This window comes from Corythoichthys intestinalis, chromosome 1 (assembly GCF_030265065.1).
Source record: "Corythoichthys intestinalis isolate RoL2023-P3 chromosome 1, ASM3026506v1, whole genome shotgun sequence".
Lineage (NCBI taxonomy): Eukaryota > Metazoa > Chordata > Actinopteri > Syngnathiformes > Syngnathidae > Corythoichthys > Corythoichthys intestinalis.
Genome location: NC_080395.1, coordinates 8,901,122 through 8,923,595, shown reverse-complemented (window position 1 = coordinate 8,923,595; position 22,474 = coordinate 8,901,122). Strand labels below are relative to the sequence as shown.

At 41.1% G+C, this 22,474-nt stretch overlaps 2 protein-coding genes across 5 annotated transcripts in view; one reads left to right on the top strand and one right to left on the bottom strand.

The window, feature by feature from the left end:
- The window catches only part of LOC130916135 (zinc finger protein 260-like), a 55,063-nt gene extending 44,543 nt beyond the window's left edge, over window positions 1-10,520 (bottom strand). For 2 of the 4 annotated variants that reach the window (XM_057836607.1, XM_057836631.1), the window contains exon 1: window positions 10,380-10,520. In XM_057836607.1, the coding sequence (XP_057692590.1) occupies window positions 10,380-10,391 (12 nt within the window). In that variant the 5' untranslated portion in view covers window positions 10,392-10,520. Of the gene's footprint in view, window positions 1-10,049; window positions 10,227-10,379 lie in introns of those variants that run through there. The other 2 variants (XM_057836621.1, XM_057836612.1) reach the window with 1 other exon arrangement.
- Window positions 9,675-21,333, top strand: LOC130916151 (zinc finger protein 436-like). Its single transcript, XM_057836644.1, has 3 exons — window positions 9,675-10,458; window positions 15,428-15,646; window positions 18,520-21,333. The coding sequence occupies exons 1-3, from the start codon at window positions 9,837-9,839 to the stop codon at window positions 19,707-19,709; spliced, it is 2,031 nt and encodes a 676-aa protein (XP_057692627.1). The 5' UTR covers window positions 9,675-9,836; the 3' UTR covers window positions 19,710-21,333.
- Window positions 21,334-22,474: the final 1,141 nt, after the last annotated feature.

Here is a 22,474-nt window from a genome sequence, read left to right as displayed (position 1 = left end):
GTGTCAACAGTCAGCACTATTGTAGCTCTGGCTGGCCATGTTTTACTGTGTGGTATACCTGTGTCACCTCAGCTGCAGTAATTTAGAGGGTAGGAGTGGGATGATGTCAAATTCACTATTAATCAATCAATAGATAGTATATATCCGCAGTAGGACTATTTATTCAGTGTTTATTTGCTGTTAATCTATTAGGAATAATTCCAAATGAGGAGCATTATTTAGCGTAACAAAATAAGATGTTCTTTATGGGTACATACATTCATTCCATATTGATAGGTAAGTAATGCATGTTTCAAAAAAAAAAAAAAACATTCTGCCATGTCTAGGAAGTCATGTTAGTGTTTTGTTTGTTGGTGCAGAATTTCCTGCTTTTATTTTGGTAATGGCATTCTGCCTGGTTCCAGCTTAACTTCCTGCTCTACGCAATCAGGCTGATCGTATCCACCTGTGATCCATTGTCTATATGGTCTGCATCTAACCTTGCCCTGTGTCGGCTCGTCTTGTATCCTGCCATGTTCCATGTCACCAGCTCATGTAAGCCTTTTCTTGACTAAGATTTATGTTGACTTCAAATGCCCACTTTTGTTACTTTGTGGACTTTGCTCAGAATTTTGGTATCCAGCAAGTGCTGTGAATTTTTGTTCTCTTTTTGAACTCCTATGAACTGAAAATAAATATTTTTGTTTAAACGGAACATTCGTGCATTTGGGTCCTTGGTGAATCCTTGTCAGAACGAGCCGACCAGTATGGACCCAGCCGATTCTGAACAGCTCAAGTCCGCGTTGAGGCACCAAGGCAGTGGTTTAATGCAACATGAGGAACAGCTGTGTGCTGTTAACCGGGGTATCGGGGAGCTTCACAGCCAACAGAGCGACTTCCAGGCTTCAGTCACCAATCATGTAAGCCTTTTCTTGACTAAGATTTATGTTGACCTCAAATGCCCACTTTTGTTACTTTGTGGACTTTGCTCAGAATTTTGGTATCCAGCAAGTGCTGTGAATTTTTGTTCTTTTTTAACTCCTATGAACTGAAAATAAATATTTTTGTTTAAACGGAACATTCGTGCATTTGGGTCCTTGGTGAATCCTTGTCAGAACGAGCCGACCAGTATGGACCCAGCCGATTCTGAACAGCTCAAGTCCGCATTGAGGCACCAAGGCAGTTGTTTAATGCAACATGAGGAACAGCTGTGTGCTGTTAACCGGGGTATCGGGGAGCTTCACAGTCAACAGAGCGACTTCCAGGCTTCAGTCACCAATCAATTAAGCCTTTTTTCAGACCAACTCCAACAGTTGTTGACCACAGGGAGTGGTCCAACTCCCAGTTCATCACCTATTGCTGCCATCCCTTCATCACCAGGAGTACCTGAGAACCCCATTTCGGTCCGTCTGGCTGCTCCGGAAAAGTTCTCCGGGGTTGCGGGTGACTGCAGACCGTTTTTAGTGCAATGTGAACTGCATTTCAGTCACCAACCTTCCATGTACCAAACCGAACAATCCAAAGTGGCCTTCATGATTTCTCACATGACTGGCAGAGCCGCGGCCTGGGCCACCGCCGAGTGGGCATGAAAGTCAAATATTTGCTACTCATCTCAGCTCTTCAGTCAGACCCTGAAGAAGAATTTTGATCATACCACCCCGGGAAGGGAGGCGGCTCGTGCCTTGGTTGGACTGAAACAAGGCCAACGCAGAGTTTCCGACTACGCTATTGAGTTCCGGACTCTAGCCGCTGACAGCGGGTGGAACGAAATGGCCCTCCTAGACGCCTTTTTGCACGGGCTTTCTGATGCCGTCAAGAATCACCTTGCTCCTCTAGACCTTCCCTCTGACCTGGATTCTGTAGTTGCCATGGCTTCCCGGATTGACAGCAGAATTCATGACAGAATCAGAGACAAAAATCAGAACACACGGTGGCCGTTTCCTCAATGGGGGAGCTCCCACGTTCAGCAGACCCGAATCCCACTTGCAGTATCTCTCCCTTCTAGCAGATCTGCGCCCACAGGCGAACCCATGCATCTGGGAGGGGCAAAGCTGAGTCCAGAGGAACGCCATCGCCGTTTCGTGGAGAGACGCTGTTTCTACTGCGGTGAAGCGGGACATTTCCTGGTAACCTGCTCAGCAAAAGCGGCTCCAACGACCAAGAGGAACGCTTCAGTGAGTCCTCCACGTGTTTCTGTCCACCCTTCACGCACCATGACTCGGGCAACATTGCACTTCCAGGGCCGTAACAAATCCGTTGGTGTCATGATGGATTCAGGGGCTGATGAAAGCCTGATGATTGGACTTTAGCGAGAAAATGGGGCTTACAAAGCGAAGTCTTGGATCAACCCCTTAACGCCAGAGCGCTTGATGGAAAGCATTTGTTTTGTGTGACTCATGTTTCTGAACCTGTAACCTTGAAAATGGCAGACGGGCATTCGGAAGAGATCCGCTTCCATCTTTTCCAATCCGCACAATACCCTCTTATCCTGGGTTTTCCCTTGCTGGTTAAACACAACCCGCACTTGGACTGGAAACTGGGTACGGTATTAGAGTGGGGGGAACAGTGCAGGAAAGACTGCCTCAAGAATATTAAAGAGTTAAAGACTGACACCATTGTTTATCAAGACCCCTATCCCGATCTGTCCAAAGTACCTGACTGCTATCTTGATTTAAAAGAAGTGTTTAACAAGGCCAAGGCCACTTCTCTTCCTCCCCACAGACCCAGTGACTGTGCCATTGAGCTCCAGCCGGGTGCAGTCATCCCAAAGGGGCGTATTTACGCCATATCCGGACCTGAGAGAGAAGCCATGAACGAATACATCTCATCTTCTCTAAAGTCGGGACTCATCCGGCCTTCATCTTCACCAGCGGGGGCAGGTTTCTTCTTTGTACAGAAGAAAGATGGAACACTACGTCCGTGCATTGACTACAGTCAATTGAACAACATCACGATAAAAAACCGGTATCCCCTTCCGCTCATGAACGAAGCCTTTGATCTGTTACAGGGGGCCAAGATTTTTACAAAGTTGGACTTGCGCAATGCCTACCACCTGGTGAGAATTCGTGAGGGGGATGAATGGAAGACGGGCTTCAACACACCTACTGGACATTACGAGTACCTGGTTATGCCTTTTGGGTTGACGAATGCTCCAGCCGTATTTCAGGGACTAGTCAATGATGTATTGAGAGACTTCCTGAACATTTTCGTCTTTGTGTATCTAGATGACATACTCATTTTTTCCCCTGATTAAAAGACCCACATTCAACATGTTAGACGGGTATTGCAGCGACTGTTACACAACAAACTTTTTGTGAAGGCTGAGAAATGTGATTTCCACGTCACAACGATCTCCTTTCTCGGTTTCATAATAGAACAAAATCAGACAAAGATGGACCCTGCGAAGATTAGTGCTGTAGTAAATTGGCCAACACCCACTAGCAAAAAGCAGGTCCAACAATTCCTGGGCTTCGCGAATTTTTACAGGCGATTCATCAGAAATTTCAGCTCGGTGGCCGCGCCACTCCATGCCCTGACCTCAGCCAAAGCTCACTTCGAGTGGAGTCCACAAGCAGACATGGCGTTCCAGCGGCTTAAACGGTTGTTCACGTCTGCCCCTATCCTCACTGTTCCAGACCCACAGCGCCAATTCATTGTGGAAGTGGATGCATCCAACGAGGGCTTAGGGGCCATTCTGTCTCAACACTCTGCTGGCACAGACAAGCTTCATCCATGTGCATTTTTGTCGGCGGCCGAGCGCAACTATGACGTGGGTGATCGCGAACTCCTTGCCGTTAAAACCGCTTTAGAGGGGTGGAGGCACTGGTTAGAGGGGGCTGAACACCCGTTCATTGTTTGGACCGACCACAAAAACTTAGAGTATATCAGAAAAGCTAAGAGACTTAGTGCACGTCAGGCCTGGTGGACATTGTTTTTCAACAGATTCAACTTTATTCTGTCTTATCGACCTGGTTCCAAGAATGGTAAACCTGATGCCTTGTCTAGACTCTTTCCGTTTACAGACAACTCCAGAGAGCCCGAGCATATCCTGCCGTTGGATCGTGTGGTGGGGGCGATCACCTGGCAGATCGAATCTGTTGTCAAGCAGGCTAACAGTGGATGTCCTACACCGAGTGGCTGCCCTTCGGATCGTCTGTTTGTGCCGGAGAGCGTAAGGTCCCAAGTCATTCACTGGGCTCACACGTCCCTACTTACCTGTCATCCAGGGGTGAAGCGTACAATGTACGTCATCCAACAGAGATTCTGGTGGCCGTCCATGGAAAAAGAGGTGGGGGAATATGAGGCAGCCTGCACTGTTTGTTGTAGAAACAAATCTTCCACCAGAGCACCCGGTGGGCTGCTGCATCCGCTTCCCATTCCGCACAGACCTTGGTCGGACATCTCCCTGGACTTCGTTACAGGACTCCCACCTTCACAAGGTAACACTGCCGTTCTGACGGTGGTGGATCGTTTTTCTAAGATGGTACACTTCACTGCATTGCCCAAGTTACCGTCGGCCAAACAGACAGCCGTAGTCATGATGAATCATGTTTTCCGTATCCATGGGTTCCCAAAGGACATAGTGTCCGACCGTGGTCCACAATTCATTTCGCGCTTCTGGAAGGAATTCTGCTCTCTCATTGGTGCGTCTGTGAGCCTATCTTCAGGATATCACCCACAGTCCAACGGGCAGACGGAACAGCTCAATCAAGAGTTGGAGACGAGCCTGCGCTGTCTCGTATCCCAGAACCCTGCCTCGTGGAGTACTCACCTTACCTGGGTGGAGTTTGCGCACAACACACTTCCTACCTCAGCAACGGGACTGTCTCCTTTTCAGTGTGCCTATGGCTACCAGCCTCCTCTGTTTCCTGAGGGGGAAAGGGCGGTGGTGGTTCCTTCTGCTCATGCCCTTGTTCGACGCTGCCATAGAGTCTGGGCTGCGACACGGAAGGTTCTCACTCGAAGTGCTGCATGAATGAAAAGGGTAGCAGATCGTCGTCTGCGCCCCGCTCCAGGCTACAAGACTGGGCAGAGAGTTTGGTTGTGTGCCAAGGACCTACCCCTTCGGGTGGCTTCCCGAAAGTTGGCGCCAAGATTCGTGGGCCCTTACCCAATTGCCAAAGTCGTTAACCCTGTCTCTGTGCGTCTCCGTCTTCCTAGGTCTCTCCGGGTTCACCCCACCTTCCACGTCTCCATGATTAAGCCGGTCAAGGAGAGTTCTCTTGTCCCACCTGTCAAGCCACCGCCACCACCTCGCATGCTGGACGGGGGTCTAGTCTATACAGTCCGGCGGCTTCTGGACGTGAGGAAACGTGGACGTGGTCGTCAGTATCTGGTGGACTGGGAGGGGTATGGACCGGAGGAGAGATCTTGGATTCCTGCGAGTTTCATCGAAGATAAGGACCTTATCAAGGACTTTGAGGCACAGCGGACTCGTGGGTCGTCTGGAGTCGCCCCTAGAGGGGGGGGTACTGTCATGTCTAGGAAGTTATGTTAGTGTTTTGTTTGTTGGTGCAGAATTTCCTGCTTTTATTTTGGTAATGGCATTCTGCCTGGTTCCAGCTTAACTTCCTGCTCTACGCAATCAGGCTGATCGTATCCACCTGTGATCCATTGTCTATATAGTCTGTATCTAACCTTGCCCTGTGTCGGCTCGTCTTGTATCCTGCCATGTTCCATGTCACCAGCTCACGTAAGCCTTTTCTTGACTAAGATTTATGTTGACTTCAAATGCCCACTTTTGTTACTTTGTGGACTTTGCTCAGAATTTTGGTATCCAGCAAGTGCTGTGAATTTTTGTTGACTTTGCTCAGAATTTTGGTATCCAGCAAGTGCTGTGAATTTTTGTTCTCTTTTTGAACTCCTATGAACTGAAAATAAATATTTTTGCTTAAACGGAAAATTCGTGCATTTGGGTCCTTGGTGAATCCTTGTCACATTCTTGAAAATAATCAACCATAATACAGCGCCCCCCCAGGATTGATAAATCTAAATTCAAGACTTTTAAGACTTTTTTTTTAAATGCCATTTCAACTGAAAATTAAAACTTTTCTCGCACCCATTATTTAGATCATATTGAATATTATTGAATAAATAAAGCACTGAACATCAAATTTAACCTCAATTACTAAGTGTGTTTGACAAAAGAATGCACATATATTGAAGATACAATTAAAACACATTTAAAGTAACATTATAAAGTGTCAGAATTTTTTAAACACACACACGTACACAATAATTATGGACAAAAAAGAGGAGGACAGGACTCAGACCAGCCATCTTCTGTAACAGGCTAGCCGCTCGTGCACCTGCCAAGACCCCAGTGAACATGGCTAACTCTTGAGTTAAAACGGCGAAATTCACATTCATTCGAAAGGCAAACCGAAATATTTAAGCAGGTCCACTGCCTTCGCATGACCCATAAACTGCAACCTAAAGTATCTGGATGTAACTTGAGCCCCTATCACGTACTCCAAAACAACTGGAATATCGCGGGACTTAACCGTCCAGCAGTTGTGTGTGAAAACAATTTCCCGTGTCGACTGACATGGGAAGCGGTGTGCGTGAAAGCAGGCGTTAAATTCCCGGGTCACAGCAGATGGCTGATGACTTAAATATCATAGCGGCGGCCGATGTACCGTATTTTTCGGACTACAAGTCGCTCCTGAGTATAAGTCGAACCAGCCATAAAATGCCCAACGAAGAGAAAAAAAACATATACAAGTCGCACTGGAGTATAAGTCGAATTTTGGGGGGAAATTTACTTGATAAAATCCAACACATAGAACAGACATGTCATCTTGAAAGGCAATTTAATATAAAAATACAATAGAGAACAACATGCTAAATAAATATACAGTGTACAGTGCATGAACAACGAAATGTGAATATACTGTCCTACGCTACAGCTCGGTTCTGGCTGTACAGCGAACTCCCAAAAGACAATGCTGGACGTCCGTATAATTTGCTGAATCAATTTGGTCCTCGATAGAAAACAGGTTCGCATCAACGTAAATAAATGACAATTAGGTACTATTAGTAATAAGTAACAGGTTAGCATGCGTTCGCTATCATTAGCACATCGTTCAAACAACCACACAACTGGCTCTAAGTGTCCGATCGCGGGTGGAAAACACACAACAACAACAGAAAAGATGATACACGCAGGCGTTGCCTCTGTAGAGATGATTTAAAAGCATAAATAATGAAAGTAGGTTCGCATCCGTCTATTCTCTCTAGCTAACTCACTAACTCAGAGCTATGTAGCTGTCAGTCTTCTTCTGGCGTGTCACATAAACAAGTGCGAGTGCGCCCTCACTTGGGAGTGAAAGCGCCACAAACTAAATGCATCCATTTCAAGATAAAAAAGTCAATAATACAATTGAACATACACTGCCATAGGCAGAACGCGAACGTGGCCATAGCTATAGTTATTCAGATAACTATAGCATAAGAACATGCTAACAACTTTACAAAACCATCAGTGTCACTGCAAAACACCAAAATAAGATGTGAAATTATATCATAATGTGTTAATAATTCCACACATAAGTCGCTCCTGAGTATAAGTCGCACCCCCAGCCAAAATATGAAAAAAAACGCAACTTATAGTCCGAAAAATACGGTAACTTCCTCCCTCTTCGCAGTAAGACGGAAAGTGGTAAACAAACATCGCAATTATAAACATAGCAAGCTGGAAACAGCTAAATTAAACTGAAAACATGACCAAAATTAAAATGTCACTTATTACGTCGGGCTGGGCCAGGGTTCTTTCTCGCTAACTTTTTTAAATAACTATATATTAACGATGTATGAATGATAAACTAAGGAATACTTGTTATAAATAAATAATTTGGATAAAAAAAAGAAGGCGCTGTATGGTCATTGCAGAGCCAGAGCGTGCCTTTACGCCCTTTTTCTGAATTTTGCCATGCATTTAAAATGTAAAAAGCATTTCAATTTCCTTTGTCAGTTTCTCTCAAGGCTCTTTTTTTTAAAAAAAAGCTGTTGCTCTCACTCTCTATTTACAAGGCATCAATTCACGGCTTTCTCAAACCCCTCTCAAAAGCTCAAGATCAATAAGTTCTTCGAGTCCCCACCACGCTTTTCTGTCCCTGATAGAGTTAAAGTTCTGGTCCCTTCAAGCTTGAAATTAGCTTTGAGTAGGGTCATATTCCTGATTGGTTGTCAAAGTTTAGTGAAACAACTTGCTTTGAATCGAGGCTTCTTGCAAACAGCCACCTCTCCTGGCTGTTCCTTCTCTTTGCGTCGATGTAAAACAAGTTCATTTTTTTTATTTTATTTTTTTATTGAACAATACAAAACATACAAATAACAGACAATACGAAGCAACTATTTCACATAGAATATAACCCCCTCGACATATTTACATCATAATACATACAAAAAAAATAAAAATAAAAATATTAATTCAAGAGGAAACTAATTATATGCTAAACAATCTTGCATGAACTTCTATAGTAGACTTGCATTTATTATTTTGTATCATATTTAGTGATGTGAAATATGATTCAATTTCAACCAAAAAAATGTTAAAGTTCGGATTTACTTTTTGAAATTTAGATTTATGAATATGAAATTTCCCTAGCAATATATGAAGATTTAACATAGTAAATATTGTTTTATCTTTGGGTTCAAATACAGTAATGATTGTTTTTCCTTTCAAGTCAATGTTTTGTTTAGTTTGACATAAAATATATTTTTGTAGATCCGTCCAAAACTTAACACTAATGGGGCAACCATAAAACAAATGAGTCGCGCTTTCAGGTTCAGTCATACAAAATGTACATTTGTTGTCAATATCCTTAAAACGAGACAAGTACATGTTAGTCGGGTATATACAGTGCCCTCCATAATTATTGGCACCCCTGAAAAAGATGTGTTTTTTAGCTTCTAATATTTTTCTTTATTCAAATAATATGGGACCTTAATGGAAAAAAAAGAGAAAAATCCAACCTTCAATACAAGTGCATTCATTCAGTGGGGAAAAAAATCCAACATAAAGAAACAATTATTTGACATCAAATAATGTGTGTCACAATTATTAGCACCCCTGGTGTTAATACTTTGTACAACCCCCTTTTGCCTACGAAACAAGGTCTGGGGACTGAGATGTCCATGGGAGGAGCTTGATTTTGTGTCTGGTGAACCATTCCTGTGTAGATTTGGCCATATGTTTAGGGTCATTGTCTTGCTTTCGGGTAGAGGGCAACAGATTTTGATTTAAAATATCCTGGTATTTCAAAGCATTCATGATGCCATGCATCCTAACAAGGTTCCCAGGGCTTTTGGAAGTGAAACAGCCCCACAGCATCGCTGACCCACCCCCATACTTCACAGTGGGTATGAGGTGCTTTTCAGCATGCGCATCTTTCGTGGCACGTCACACCCACTTAGAGTGTTTGTTGCCAAAAAGCTCAATCTTGGTCGCACACAAAAATACACACGGTCCCATGCTTCAACTGGGACCGTGTGCTTTGGTCAGATGAGACATAAGGCTTTTCTCCAATGTTTATGTGTTTCAAAATTGAGTTATCGAAAGTCACGACTCGGTTTCGGATATCGAATGAATATTTGGTCGCCAGTTACATCGTGATGGTTGCCGCTTCAACCTATTACACTGAAATTCCTGCGCCTGGATGTTTCTACTTCCGGTTCACTTGACGCAACGTCCGTGTATGTCCGCGCAGACTTGCAGTTCTTTTCGGGTATTCTTCAAAGCAAATGCGCTCCTTCAAAGCGTTTTCATCGGATACTTACCAAAGTAAGCGTTTTGTGGACTAAAAGATCCAAATTGAAAGCTTAGAAAAGAGAAGAAAATAAAAGGATAACAGAAAATGGAGAAACGTAGCGACAATCTGTTGAAAAGTGGGTCGGAGATCGGCCATGTTAACCGGCAGCTGAGGAGAAGTTATGATGTAAACTTCAAGATGATGGTGATAAATGACGCAGAGTCTTCAAACAATTGCAAAGCGGCTGTGAAATATGGTGTCACAGAGTGTAATGTACGGAGATGGAGAGCTCAAAAAGATCGCCTAAAAAATGCTCACAGTCAGAGAAAAGCTTTCCGTGGTCCTCAGAGCGGCCGCTTCCAAGAACTTGAATGGAGGGTGTGCGCGTACGTGTACGAGAAACAAAAGGACGGGATGCCCATCAGCAGAGCTGCCATTCAGCTCAGGGCCGTGGACATAGCCAAAGAGCTAAACATACCCACGGGTGACTTCAAAGCAAGCATCGGCTGGTGTAAAAGAATGATACGGCGTAACGGACTAACGCTGCGACGCAGAACAAGTCTAGCCCGGCGCATGCCCTCTGACTTTGGAGAGAATCTGTTGTCTTTTCAGCGCTATGTAATCACCTTAAGGAAAAATCACTCTTACCCACTGGATCATATTGGCAATGCTGATCAGAAACCTGTGTTTTTTGACATGCCAAAACCTGTCACTGTACACAAGAAAGGTGAGAAAAAAAAATTATTATAAAATCCACTGGAAATGAGAAGAGCCGCGTTACCGTCATGTTAGCCTGCCTTGCAAAATAAGGCAAAATATCACGCATTTTCTCTCAAAAATATTGTTATAATCATTTGTTTCAGATGTACTGTAATTATTTTCTGTATAAAAATTAATTTGCTCTTCAAAAAGTCTTTTTTTGAACTTCAGTCTTGAAAAAGAGGGGGTCGTCTTATAATCAGGGCCGTCTTATATTCGGGCCAATCCGGTAGATTGTCTTCCCATATGTTGTAAGGATGGAATCTACCCTACCGTTATTAACCCTTAGATGCACAAGTTACTGGCCCCTACACTCTTCCATAAGTGCAGGGGTGTCCAACCTTTTTGCAAAGTGGGCCAGATTTGGTGTGATAAAAATGTGTGTGGCCGACCTTGGCTGACGTCCTTTACGTAGAACAATATATTTAAGAAAATTTTAGTAAGCCATTCTCTGTGTCCCATTTGCTTTATTATTTTTTTAAATGAATAATTTCAGCAATCTCGCAACTAGCCTTTGTGGCGTTCTCTTTTGACTCTCGGGCTCTTGCGAAATACTGCTGCTAGGAAATTAAGCTAGCTTCAAGTTGCTTCAATTTTTCAATGTTTATCTTCCCTATAATCTTGTCGTACATGTTAGCGTGTCTTGTTTGGTATTATCGCCTCACATTGAACTTTTTAAAAACAGCTACAGTCTTTCCAAATGAGGCAGACAGAGATGTTGCGTATTTTAGTGAAGAAATAGTCCAATGTCCACCTATCCTTGAAGCGTCGGCCGTCGCAGTCAAATTTTTGTTGTTGTTGTTGATTGTTGCCAATTTAGAAAATTGGAAGTAAAGGGTCACACGGGGTAATGTTGCTTAGAGGGCTGCTGCCTTTTAGTAGGTAAATGAGGAGCAGCATTTAGTGTGTAAGCTACTTCATATGCTGGTAGCAGCACTGCTGAATAATTTATTAAGCCTGTGTGCGGGCCAGCCGTAATTGATTTTATGACAGAGGCTGGGGGCCGGACAAAGTTTGACCGCGGGCCGCATTTGGCCCCTGGGCCGGACTTTGGACATAGCTGCATAAGTGGGTCAAAAATGACCCATATTAGAACCAATGTGTTTTTATGCCATTTTGGTGAAGAATAGTCACTTGTATATTAATTAGTATAATATTTAGGGTCACACAAGAATGATTTTATGCTTGAAATATCTTTATGATTCAATTAACATTTTGGAGATGGGGGGGGATAATTAATTAAAAAAAAATAAACAGAACAGCAATAGACTTCATCCTTCCTTGTATTTTATCATCAATGATGAAGAGCTCCCATGCATCTTTTTGGTGAGACAGCGGTGCTAAGCCCTTTTCTGAGGATATTGTGGCTCTTTGGTCTGTCCTGGTTGGGAGGTAATTCTCTCTAGTAAGAGCCCTACTAACTCATTCTGTTGGCCGTGATTTGGACACATAAGTGGAATCTTATGAGTCAGATTGATCCTGTTCAGTTGGATTTCCAGATGGACAACTGCCACTGCCACCTGGACAATAGTCTGGATCCTCATCATCAGAAATTTCGGACACTTGAGTCCAACCCCGTCACTGCCTCTCCATCATCCAACATCTGTAGGACCATTTCAGCTGTAAATCTAGCACAAATCCGATTTTTTTGTGTTTTTCTGACTCGACTGAACAGGAAAAGTTGCTTAAAAGTGGACCATTTTCAAATTCGATCCAGGTCACTTTCGTATGTGGTTAAAATACCCTCCGGGCCACATTTTTCCAGAATGTGGCTGCGGTCCGAACTATCAAGTCCCCCAAATTGGAATTCATGCAGCAATTAACATCAGCAAAGAGCAAGAGAGACAGGGTGCTACTGTAGCGGTGCAGCTGTGCATTAGCGTTAGCACCTAGGTTGAACGCGGCTTTGGGGAAGGAGCGGGCTTGACAAGTCATAAAAAAATAAAATGGGTTGAGAATAAGCCTGACAATGCTCGGTTTTCTCTCTGCTCCAATGCTCCTGCGCATGCGGGCCAGTTTGCTCAGCGCATCTCATACTGCGAATTAGAGCGCTTGTGTGATACTTGAACAGGCTCAATGGACAAAGGCAGTCTGAACGGGTACGCCAAAAAAACAGATATGACAAAAAATCGGTATGAACCTAGCCTTAGTTAGCTAGCTAGTTATGAAGTAGGTTAATGTGTTGATAAATAATAAGAGTCATGAAAGACACACACACAAAATACTATATGGACATAATACTTACAGTACACGTATCAGCTCTTGCTGTGTAAAATAATCTTCTTAAGGGATTTCACTTTTTACATACCTAGTCTGTGTGGTCCACGATAAATTTATTCCTGACAGCCAAAGTTGATAAGAATGAAAGATTCCCATTGGATTCCATAGAAAATGTATGTGGGTCATTTTTGACCCACTTGTGGAAGCTTAGGGTAGTGACACAAAAATGACAATTTCTTTAAATGTATAAAAAGTTAATCAAAAATTTGAATGGCATTATATCAAAAACATGGTTTTTGAGGAATACCTGGAATATGAATTGATAACAATTTTTCATTCCGAAGATATTTTAAGAAAACAACCTCACCTGGGTCATTTTTGACCCACTTATGCGTCTAAGGGTTAATTGAATTATTTTCATGATGTTCAGACTTTACCCCATTACACGTGCAAATGAGCCAGTCCATTTTCCCCCACAAATGCACGTTTGATTGGCTGATGACTTGTATTTATCTATTTTCTACATTATTTATTAAAGATACTTTTATTTGCAGCCCATGCAGACATTTGTTTTCCAGATAATCATAGATTAATCATAGTCGAGGTAAAAAGTTTTCATTTTTTGTTGAGTTTAGCTGTGCTCGTGGACAAAAACAATAGTGTTTTATCCATCGAAAGACTTCATTTTTATTTATTTTTGTTATACCCTGACTAAGAAGTTATATTTATTTATTTAGATAATGTTGAGTGGTCTTAAGACAAATGTTTATTTTTCGCATTTCCGGATAGTTAAGAGATTATCATCAAGTCGTATTTAGTGTGTATGTTAATGTAATATAATCTATGTTCAAATATTGCAATTTAAATTTGCTTATGAAATCCAGACATTTATTCTGGAAGTTTTCAAAATGTTTCTTTAGTAGATTTTGAAAACAAAGGTTTGAATTAGAGGTGCACGATAATAGGAATTATGACGTCATCCCAATAAATCCAATAACATTATTAATAGGCCCGATAATATATAATATTTTTGGCACGGTGTCGGTGGATTGGGATGTGTGCGTTTGAGTTGTTTCATGGATCAAGACCACAAAAGTCTCCTCTACTGTTGCACCAAATGTTTTTTCTGCTGACAAAGCACAATACCTGTTGGGTCTATGTTTGTTTTAGTTCAGTGCTCATTGTTCAGGGGAACACATCGTCAATGATATTGACTAATTGATAGTGATTGACTCAAATCATATTTATTTGAAAAAATAAATATGGGCACTTTATTTGAAGTCAAAACTGTTCTTGTCTTTGTTTTGATTAGGGGTGCAGCTATCGATTATTTTAGTAGTCGATTAATCGATGAACTAGTTTGTCGAATAATCGAGTAATCAGAAAAAAAACATGAAATATTAAAATACCCGAGCTGAGCCTCAAACGGTATAAAAAATAATTAAATAAGGATTTATGTACAACAAAAGAACAATTGGCTAACATACATAGCAAAGGTCCAAAACGCTAACTTTTTCTTTTTTTTTTTTTTACAATGCTTTTAACAAATGGTTCAGACACATATTCCCACAAAAAAACACTAAATATACCTATAAACTAAATTACGAATGCATAAAAAAAAAAAACATTAGCTCAAACAAAAACTTAGGTTGGTTTGAACATGGAACAGCTGGATTCAGCCATGTGAAATGAGGCAGACTAGAGGGCAGTGTATCCACTCAAATCAATAAAACAATGCAAACACTTTCAAAAGAAACCATTACAACGCCACAATAATTAAACGAATACTCGAAGCAGCAAAATTCATTCGAATCTTTTTTTTTCCAATCGAATACTCGAATTAATCGATTAATCGTTGCAGCACTAGTTTTGATCATTATAATAATGTTCATGTTGTCATGAAAATTCTGGTTAAGTCAAAGGCAAATCTATGCTGAATCTACCACTAGTGTTTTTGGCATACAGGTGTTCAAAAAACCATGTAAATTTACATTTTCAAATTATGTATATCTTATCGTTTCGGTATCAGCCTTGAGAAGCAGGAAGTTATCGATATCGGTATCTGTTTAAAAAAAATGGATATCGTGCACCCCTACTTTTAATCAAAAGCAGTATCACCTGTACCAATACATATGTAAGTTAGGATAAGTCAATACAGATGTATTTTTCGTTGATCATTTAGCCTATCAATTAATTGGTTTCATACACGTGAGAAATGAAGCCGACCCAATCTGTTTGGTCCTATTAATGTCCCATCACCAGCAAAAAATGTACATGCAGGTTATACTGTCCCTACCAATGTTGAGACCAAACCTAACCAATCAGAGGTCGGGGTGAATACTAGTGTGGGAGAGAGAGCCGCGGCTGCAACTTAGCTGAAATAACCCAGTTTTAAATTCTATATCATCCGGTTGGATTAAAAAAAGGCAGATCCCGTTATATGTCTAATTTCCAAATATCAGCACTGAGAATCGGTGTATCTCTGTTACAAAGGTAGGATTAACTAATGTTCAGTTGAGTCCACAAGGCCATTAGTGTCACTAGGTTTGTTGACCAAAATCCAAGTAAAGCTGCGTTTAACAGATGACGACCAATTTAGAAAATGCCTGTGTTTGGCCACCGTTGATGTCCAATCCCTTAGAAGTGGTAGGTTTGGCAGGGAAATTAACTTATGTTGGCGAATAACGTTTTTTTTTTTTCATCTTATAACCCCGCAGACATAACTGAAGAAGATCTTCACCTGGAGAAGCACGATGCCCCCCATGTTATACAGGAGTCGGAGATGCTGTATATCAAACAGGAGGCGGATCCAGAGACCCCCAGCATGAAAGAAGAAAAACAGGAAGATGAAATCCCCAACTTCCCACAGACTGTCAGTGTGAAGATTGAAGAAGAAGGTCCAAGTGACAGCTTATTTGAACACCTAACGACAAAAGGTGAGGGACGATTGCAAACGCAAAGCCTCTTGTGCCGCGCTCAAGCAGCGACGACATAACATCACACTCTTCCGACTTTATGGGCACTTTCACATTATACCGAGAGGACCAGCATCCAGTTGGAGAGCTACATTGCAACAACACTTGCAAATGACTAGAGGTGTGCGAAATTTCCGATTCTTAGATTATTCGCAATTCGGCAGTGGAAGATTCTAGAACGATTCACAAACATCCAAATTCCGATTATTGAAATATGTCAAGTAAAGCAGAAGTAAAACACACTCAGCGCGCCACGCGGTCTTCGGACACAATGAGGAACGGAGCAAGAGTAGCTAAACATCATGCTTGTCATTACCCGACCCCTCGGGTAATGCCAATGCTCAACTCAAGGCTCTTGCTCAACTCATGCCGCGAGATAAAAAAACAACGACATACCTGACAGCTGCCGACAGCTGCTACTAAGTACGTCAACATAATGGTACGGTAGATATCACATTTATATAGGACTAGATGCAATATAGACTCGGTGCCGCTAGCAGCACATGTACAAAAAGCTAGATGCGGGCGTTAGTAAACGGCCGCCATCTTAAAGCAGTAGACTTCCCTCCAAGACTGTTGTAACGAACCTTCCAAGCGAACCTAATTAACTTTTTATCTAAAATACTCCTAAATCGGTAAAATATTGACTTGAATCTATCTTTAAAATAGTTTTTAAACTTTCACATGTCGAAAGTAGACAAAAGGGAAATTATGGAATAACGGGAGCAATTTTAACAACTTTAATGGTTGATTCACAACATTAAATTAATTGAATGTAGTTTAAAGCTGCTGATACAGAATGGGGATTTGAGTATATTATTTATTGTTTTTAACTGTTAACTTGATACTGAAATAGTCGTTTATTTAAGCCTGCGAGGCTTTACAGTTTTTGTAACTATTGTACAAAACATTAAAAGCAGCTAATAGCGGGGGGGGGGGGGGGGTCATCAATAATCGATTTATAATCGAATCGTTGCCTCTGAATCGTAATCGAATCGTTACGTGCACAAAGATTCCCACCTCTACAAATGACTAGTTGAAAAGGTTCCGTATTCACACTGTGTCCACTGAATTTTCTGAGTAACATCACATGGACAAAAGGCGCTCTCAATGATTGGACAAATAGAAGGGAAAATACTTTCCTCCTTGGAGTGGAGGTAGAGATGGCACATAATAAATTAAGTTACCGCTCAGCCAGCGGCGGGGTCTCTCTCTTTCCCGACTCTATGCTGAGCGAATTGGAGTATATAAAAAATGCACACATACCTGTCAAGTTGTAGGGTTTCGGAGTAATTTGTACAAGTCAGCACAGATTTTTAAATGTGTGCGTGTACGTTCAAAATCTGTACGTTTTTCATGCATTAAGTTTTTTTTCTCCAGATTTTGTCACCGTTTCGGCAATGAGACAGTGTGCGTTACTATGCGTTTTTACGTTGGTTGAATGACGCGAGAAAAGTCAGAGACATTGAGAGCGAAGAGTGTTTGTTGTGAAATGCCTTTTTTTAATATATATATATATTCTTTAATTGAATCGTTTTCTAATTGTATTAAACATTACAGACATAATGTGTTACACTCATCCAGAGTCTTTAGGCTTAAAAGTAGGGTTATCAAATTTATCGCGTTAACGGCGGTAAATAATTTTTAAAAAATTTATCACGTTAAAATATTTAACGCAGTTAACGCATGCGCTGGATGACCCACTCACGCATTGTCGCGTTCAATCTTTAATGGCGCCGTTATACCTATATATAGAGTTAAAAGGCAGCGTAAAATGAGTAGAGTGAATTTTGGCAGACTTTGGAGACTTTTTTTAATTGGTTAAAGCTTTACAATCCCTCTCCCAACGATTAGAAATATCGTGGGACGCAATGTGGGGAAGAAAGGTAGTAGTCGATCTTTTTCTTAACACCTGTATGTTATTTCCCAGGGCAGAGAAGATATATCAATTGGTACCACTACGCACAGTCATGGTTGCACTTCCCATCATGCATTTGGGAAGAACAGTTAAATGGCTACAGTATCATTTACTGAAAGCTCAACAAATACACTAGATGGCAATATTTAGTCACAATATACAGTCACATTTATCCTTTAAGAATTACAAGTCTTTCTATCCGTGGATCCCTCTCACAGAAAGAATGTTAATAATGTAAATGCCATCTTGAGGATTTATTGTCATAATAAACAAATACAGTACTTATGTCCTACTGTATGTTGAATGTATATATTCGTCCGAGTTTTATTCATTTTTTTCTTAATGCATTGCCAAAATGTATATGATCGGGAAAAATTATCGGGAATGATTGGAATTGAATCGGGAGCAAAGAAAAAAGCAATCGGATCGGGAAATATCGGGATCGGCAGATACTCAAACTAAAACGATCGGGATCGGGAGCAAAAAAACATGATCGGAACAACCCTAATTAAATCTGTTCAGAACATCAGGACACTTGGATTCCAATTCTCTGTGTCTCAGCAGCTGAACAGGCCAGGTTAAAAAAAAGTCTTTTCCAATCTGATTAATTATTTATATTAAAAAGAATCACTTGACCTTTTATCATAATTACGATAATTATTTCTTTTTTTCAATTCTGACTGACATTCTTTTTTTACTTCCTCTATTATGAACTTTGGGAAAGCTCATGTATCTATTTTGAAGTAATTTTGTTTTTTATTAACATTCATAACGTTTGTTAATTTGCTGCCAAGCGTCTCACTTCAAATGGATGGATGTCTACAATTGATGGACTAATGTAAATTAACAACTTAAAGATGATTGGACGCCACACAACTCTAGCAAATCACGTGATTTCTTTTTTCATCCGTCACAGTGCAAGATCTTCACCCTGAGAAGCACGATCCCCCCCATGTTAAACGGGAGTCTGAGTTGGAGATGCCGCATAACAAACAGGAGGCGGAGCCTGAGATCCTTTGCATGATTGAAAAAGAACAGCAAGATGAAGTCCCCAAGTCTCCAATGATTGTCAGAGTGAAGAGTGAAGAAGATGAAGGTCCAAGCGAAGAGAGCAGAGCTGTGAAACCTCTGAGCGACCACTTATTTCAACACATGACAGCAAAAGGTGAGGGACGGTCGCAACAGGCCGGCCTCTTAGCACCGCTCTCAGACAGCGACGACGTAACATCACACTCCTCTGACTTTAACTCTGATGAGGAGGATGTTGACTTTGACCAAAATGTTTCAAAATTATCAAACAAGTCATCATTGAAAAGAGAGACCAAAGAACGCATGGGTAAGAAACGTTTTGCCTGCTCACTTTGCAATAAGAGACTTTCTACGAAGCAAGAGGTAACAAGACACACTCGTACACACACTGGAGAGAAGCCTTTTGTCTGCACATGTTGCGATAAAAGATTTTATATGAAGCACGAGTTAACAATACATATGCGAACACACACTGGAGAGAAGCCATTTGCCTGCTCAATTTGTGGTAAAAGATTCTCCCAGCAATTAAGTAGACACATGAAAACACACACGAGAGAAACTCCTTTCGCCTGCAGACTCTGCGATATTGGATTTTGTACGAGGCAAGAGTTAAATAGACACAGGCTTACATGCTTGGAAGAAAGACCTTTCTCCTGCACATTTTGTGATAAAAGCTACTCTGAGAAGGGACTATTAAAGAAACACGTAAGAACACACACTGAGGAGAAGCCTTATGTCTGCATACGTTGTGGTAAAAGATTTTGGGGGAAAAATCATTTAAAAATACACACACGTACGCACACTGGAGAAAAGCCTTTTGCTTGCTCATTTTGTGGTAAAAGATTCACCGAGAAGGGAAATTTAAAAATGCACATAAAGTCACACACTGGAGAGAAGCCTTTTGACTGCTCACTTTGCGATAAACGATACTGTACGAAGCAAGATTTAACAAGACACACGCGAACACACACTGGAGAAAAGCCTTTTGCCTGCTCGGATTGTGGTAAAAGATTCACCTGGAAGAGATACCTAACAAATCACACAAAAACCCACACTACGGAGAAACCTTTTTCATGAGTGGTTTGTGGTGAAAGTTCTACTCGCAAGGGGCATTTCGTTTCCCTCACAAGAAGCCAAACTGGGGAAATACAGTATTGGCCCGATTATAAGATGGTGTTTTTTGCACTGAAATAAGACTGAAAAAGTGGGGGTTCTCTTATAATCGCGGGCTAGACATTATACCCATTCACGACGCTAGATGGCGCCAAATATCATTGAAGCGATGTTCGGTTGGACTTTAGTTTACATATTTACATATTTAAATGTTCAGATATTAAGATTTGAATGAGGCAAAATAACATGCTTTTTTTCTCAAATATATTGTTATAATCATGTTTCAGATGTCTTGTAATTATTTTCTGTATAAAAATTAATTTGGTGTTCAAAAAGTCTTTTTTTCAAACTTGAGTCTTGAAAAAGAGCCATCTTCCATCCGGGCCAATACGGTACCTTTCAATTGCAATGTGTGCCAAATAAGGTAGTCCCCGTGTTGCGACGGACCAGACTTGCGCGCTTTTGTCTTTACGACGCCCCCGTCCCGTCGTGTTTGTGATGCTTGCTTTTATGTTGGCGCAGGAAGCGAGCGCATGTACAGACATGCCCGCCCATCCCGCACACAGAGCAGTCAAGTGACAGAGGTGACAGCCTGGGTCCACATTTCTTGCTTGTGACGCATCCAAAGGAAACAGCTGTAGAAACCCCTTTTGTACTGTTTATTATGCCTTTTCAATTTGTGGGAGAACACTTGGGGTGAGTTTATTTGATTGTTTCTGATGATGTGCGGACGCTAACTGATACATGCTAATCGTTTGTTATGGCTGTATCAGCAGCTCCTTGTAAACACAAATTTGAATTGCTGTTATTGATGATGAGACTGATTGGATTTAATTTTATTTTAGATTCATTCTGCAAGTGTTGATGTCATGAGCAGCTGAATAAAGTCAGCAAATCAGGCAGACATCTGACACCCTCATTTCGGAGCTTAGCTCGCTGTCTAGCTAGGAATTAGCTCCAACGTCTTGCAGTACAATGACGTATAATACTTTTTTTGGGATAGTTTTTTTTTAATTCAGAGGGTGTTTTGAGGTAATTAAAGGGTTAATTCCGACTTCTGCGGAAATCCACGTTACATCGCTAGCGCAGGAACGGAACTAGTTGTTAAACCGGGGACTACCTGTATTCAGATTTCTATCATGTATTGACAGTGGAAAAGGCATTTAAATTTCCTAATTCCATTACTGTTGAGCTTCTTTTGAAAAAGTTGTTGCAATGATTTAGCAGTTCCCGTTCTTTTTTTTTTAATTAATTTTTTTTTCTATTATTGTTAGACCAATTCAATATTCTCGGTTGTTCCAGATTTTTCTTACTGCTCTTCACCTTTTAACTTCTGAATGTTGGGATTTAGAATACTTTGATTCTACCTTTGGCTATGTTGTTGTTTGTACATTTCCAAACTTGATGTTAATAGTTTCAGGGAAGATGTCTTTAGTCATCTTGTGCATTGTAATATTTTTCCAATCTAATTATGTATAGGTACTTGACCATTTAATAATTTTTACTATTAAACATTTTTGTTTTTTGCTGTTTTTTTTGTTGTTTTTTTAAGAGCTGTTCTCTTTTTCAATAAATACATGTTGTATATACAGTATTTGCTAAGGGTGTAACTGTGCATGTATTTGTATTGAACCGTTTTGGTACGTGGTGCTCGGTTCGGAACGGAGGCGTACTGAGCGAGTTTCTGACGTAATGGAACCCTTACTTTTCGAGGCTGTGAGTTGATCAGGTTACATTTTCTTTGTGTAGATTATATTTACTCCGCCTTCTCTACTATAATGAGGACCAACACGGTAGGACTGCATAACCCAGAAACGTCAACGGCGCGATAAGGTGGCTGCCGCGAGAACGCAGTGAAACGCGGGCGCTAAAGTCAATCAGCCAATGCACACCAATCGCAGTGCGGCCGCGTGTTAGACGCGTCCCAGAAGTGGCTCAACACGACGCACGCAAAAAGAACTGCAGAGTTTATTATTTGACGCGAGACGCGACCCTCCTGCGTCAATACTACTGCCGGTATCTAGGATCGGGCAGACCGGAAGTCACTCGTGTAAAAATACGGTGGATCCGGTCCATTTTCAAACTAATATGCAATCGTAACCCACTTTTTGAGTCCATCAGATCTCTTGAGTGGTAGATCGGGGCACAGTTGACTTGTCTTTGTTGATTTACTGCTGTCTTCCCTGCTATAATAATAACCAACACGGCCCCATGTTCAATACAAAACCCTCCTACCACAACAAAACAAGTAGGAACTAATATTCACATAGGAACTAAAGTTATACAACAGAAAATATATGATATAAATGAATACAACATCACATTTGTAAAATATAAACACAAAATAAAATAAACAATAGCCTATTTAAATAAAATAAATTAAAATGAGCTAAAACACCTGTAATGAAATAATAAGAACAATACACAGATCCTGCTTACACAATTAAAGTTATTAATTTCTGTGTGGCGCTTTAACTTGAGAAAATCCACCAATAAAGCTTTTGAAAACCGTTCATAAGAAAAAAAAAATCATTAAGGCATTTCATTTGTAAAATACATGTTAAAATCTTTGTCATTGGGATTGGTTTTCTCTTTAGCACAGGACTTCTTTTTTTCTTCTTTTTTCTTTCAGAGATTACCAATACCAAAGATGACCAATACGCGTGGTCTGAAAGGCAAATTGTTGTTGGATTATTATCTTTAAATACCCGCTACTTCTTGAGCAGAAT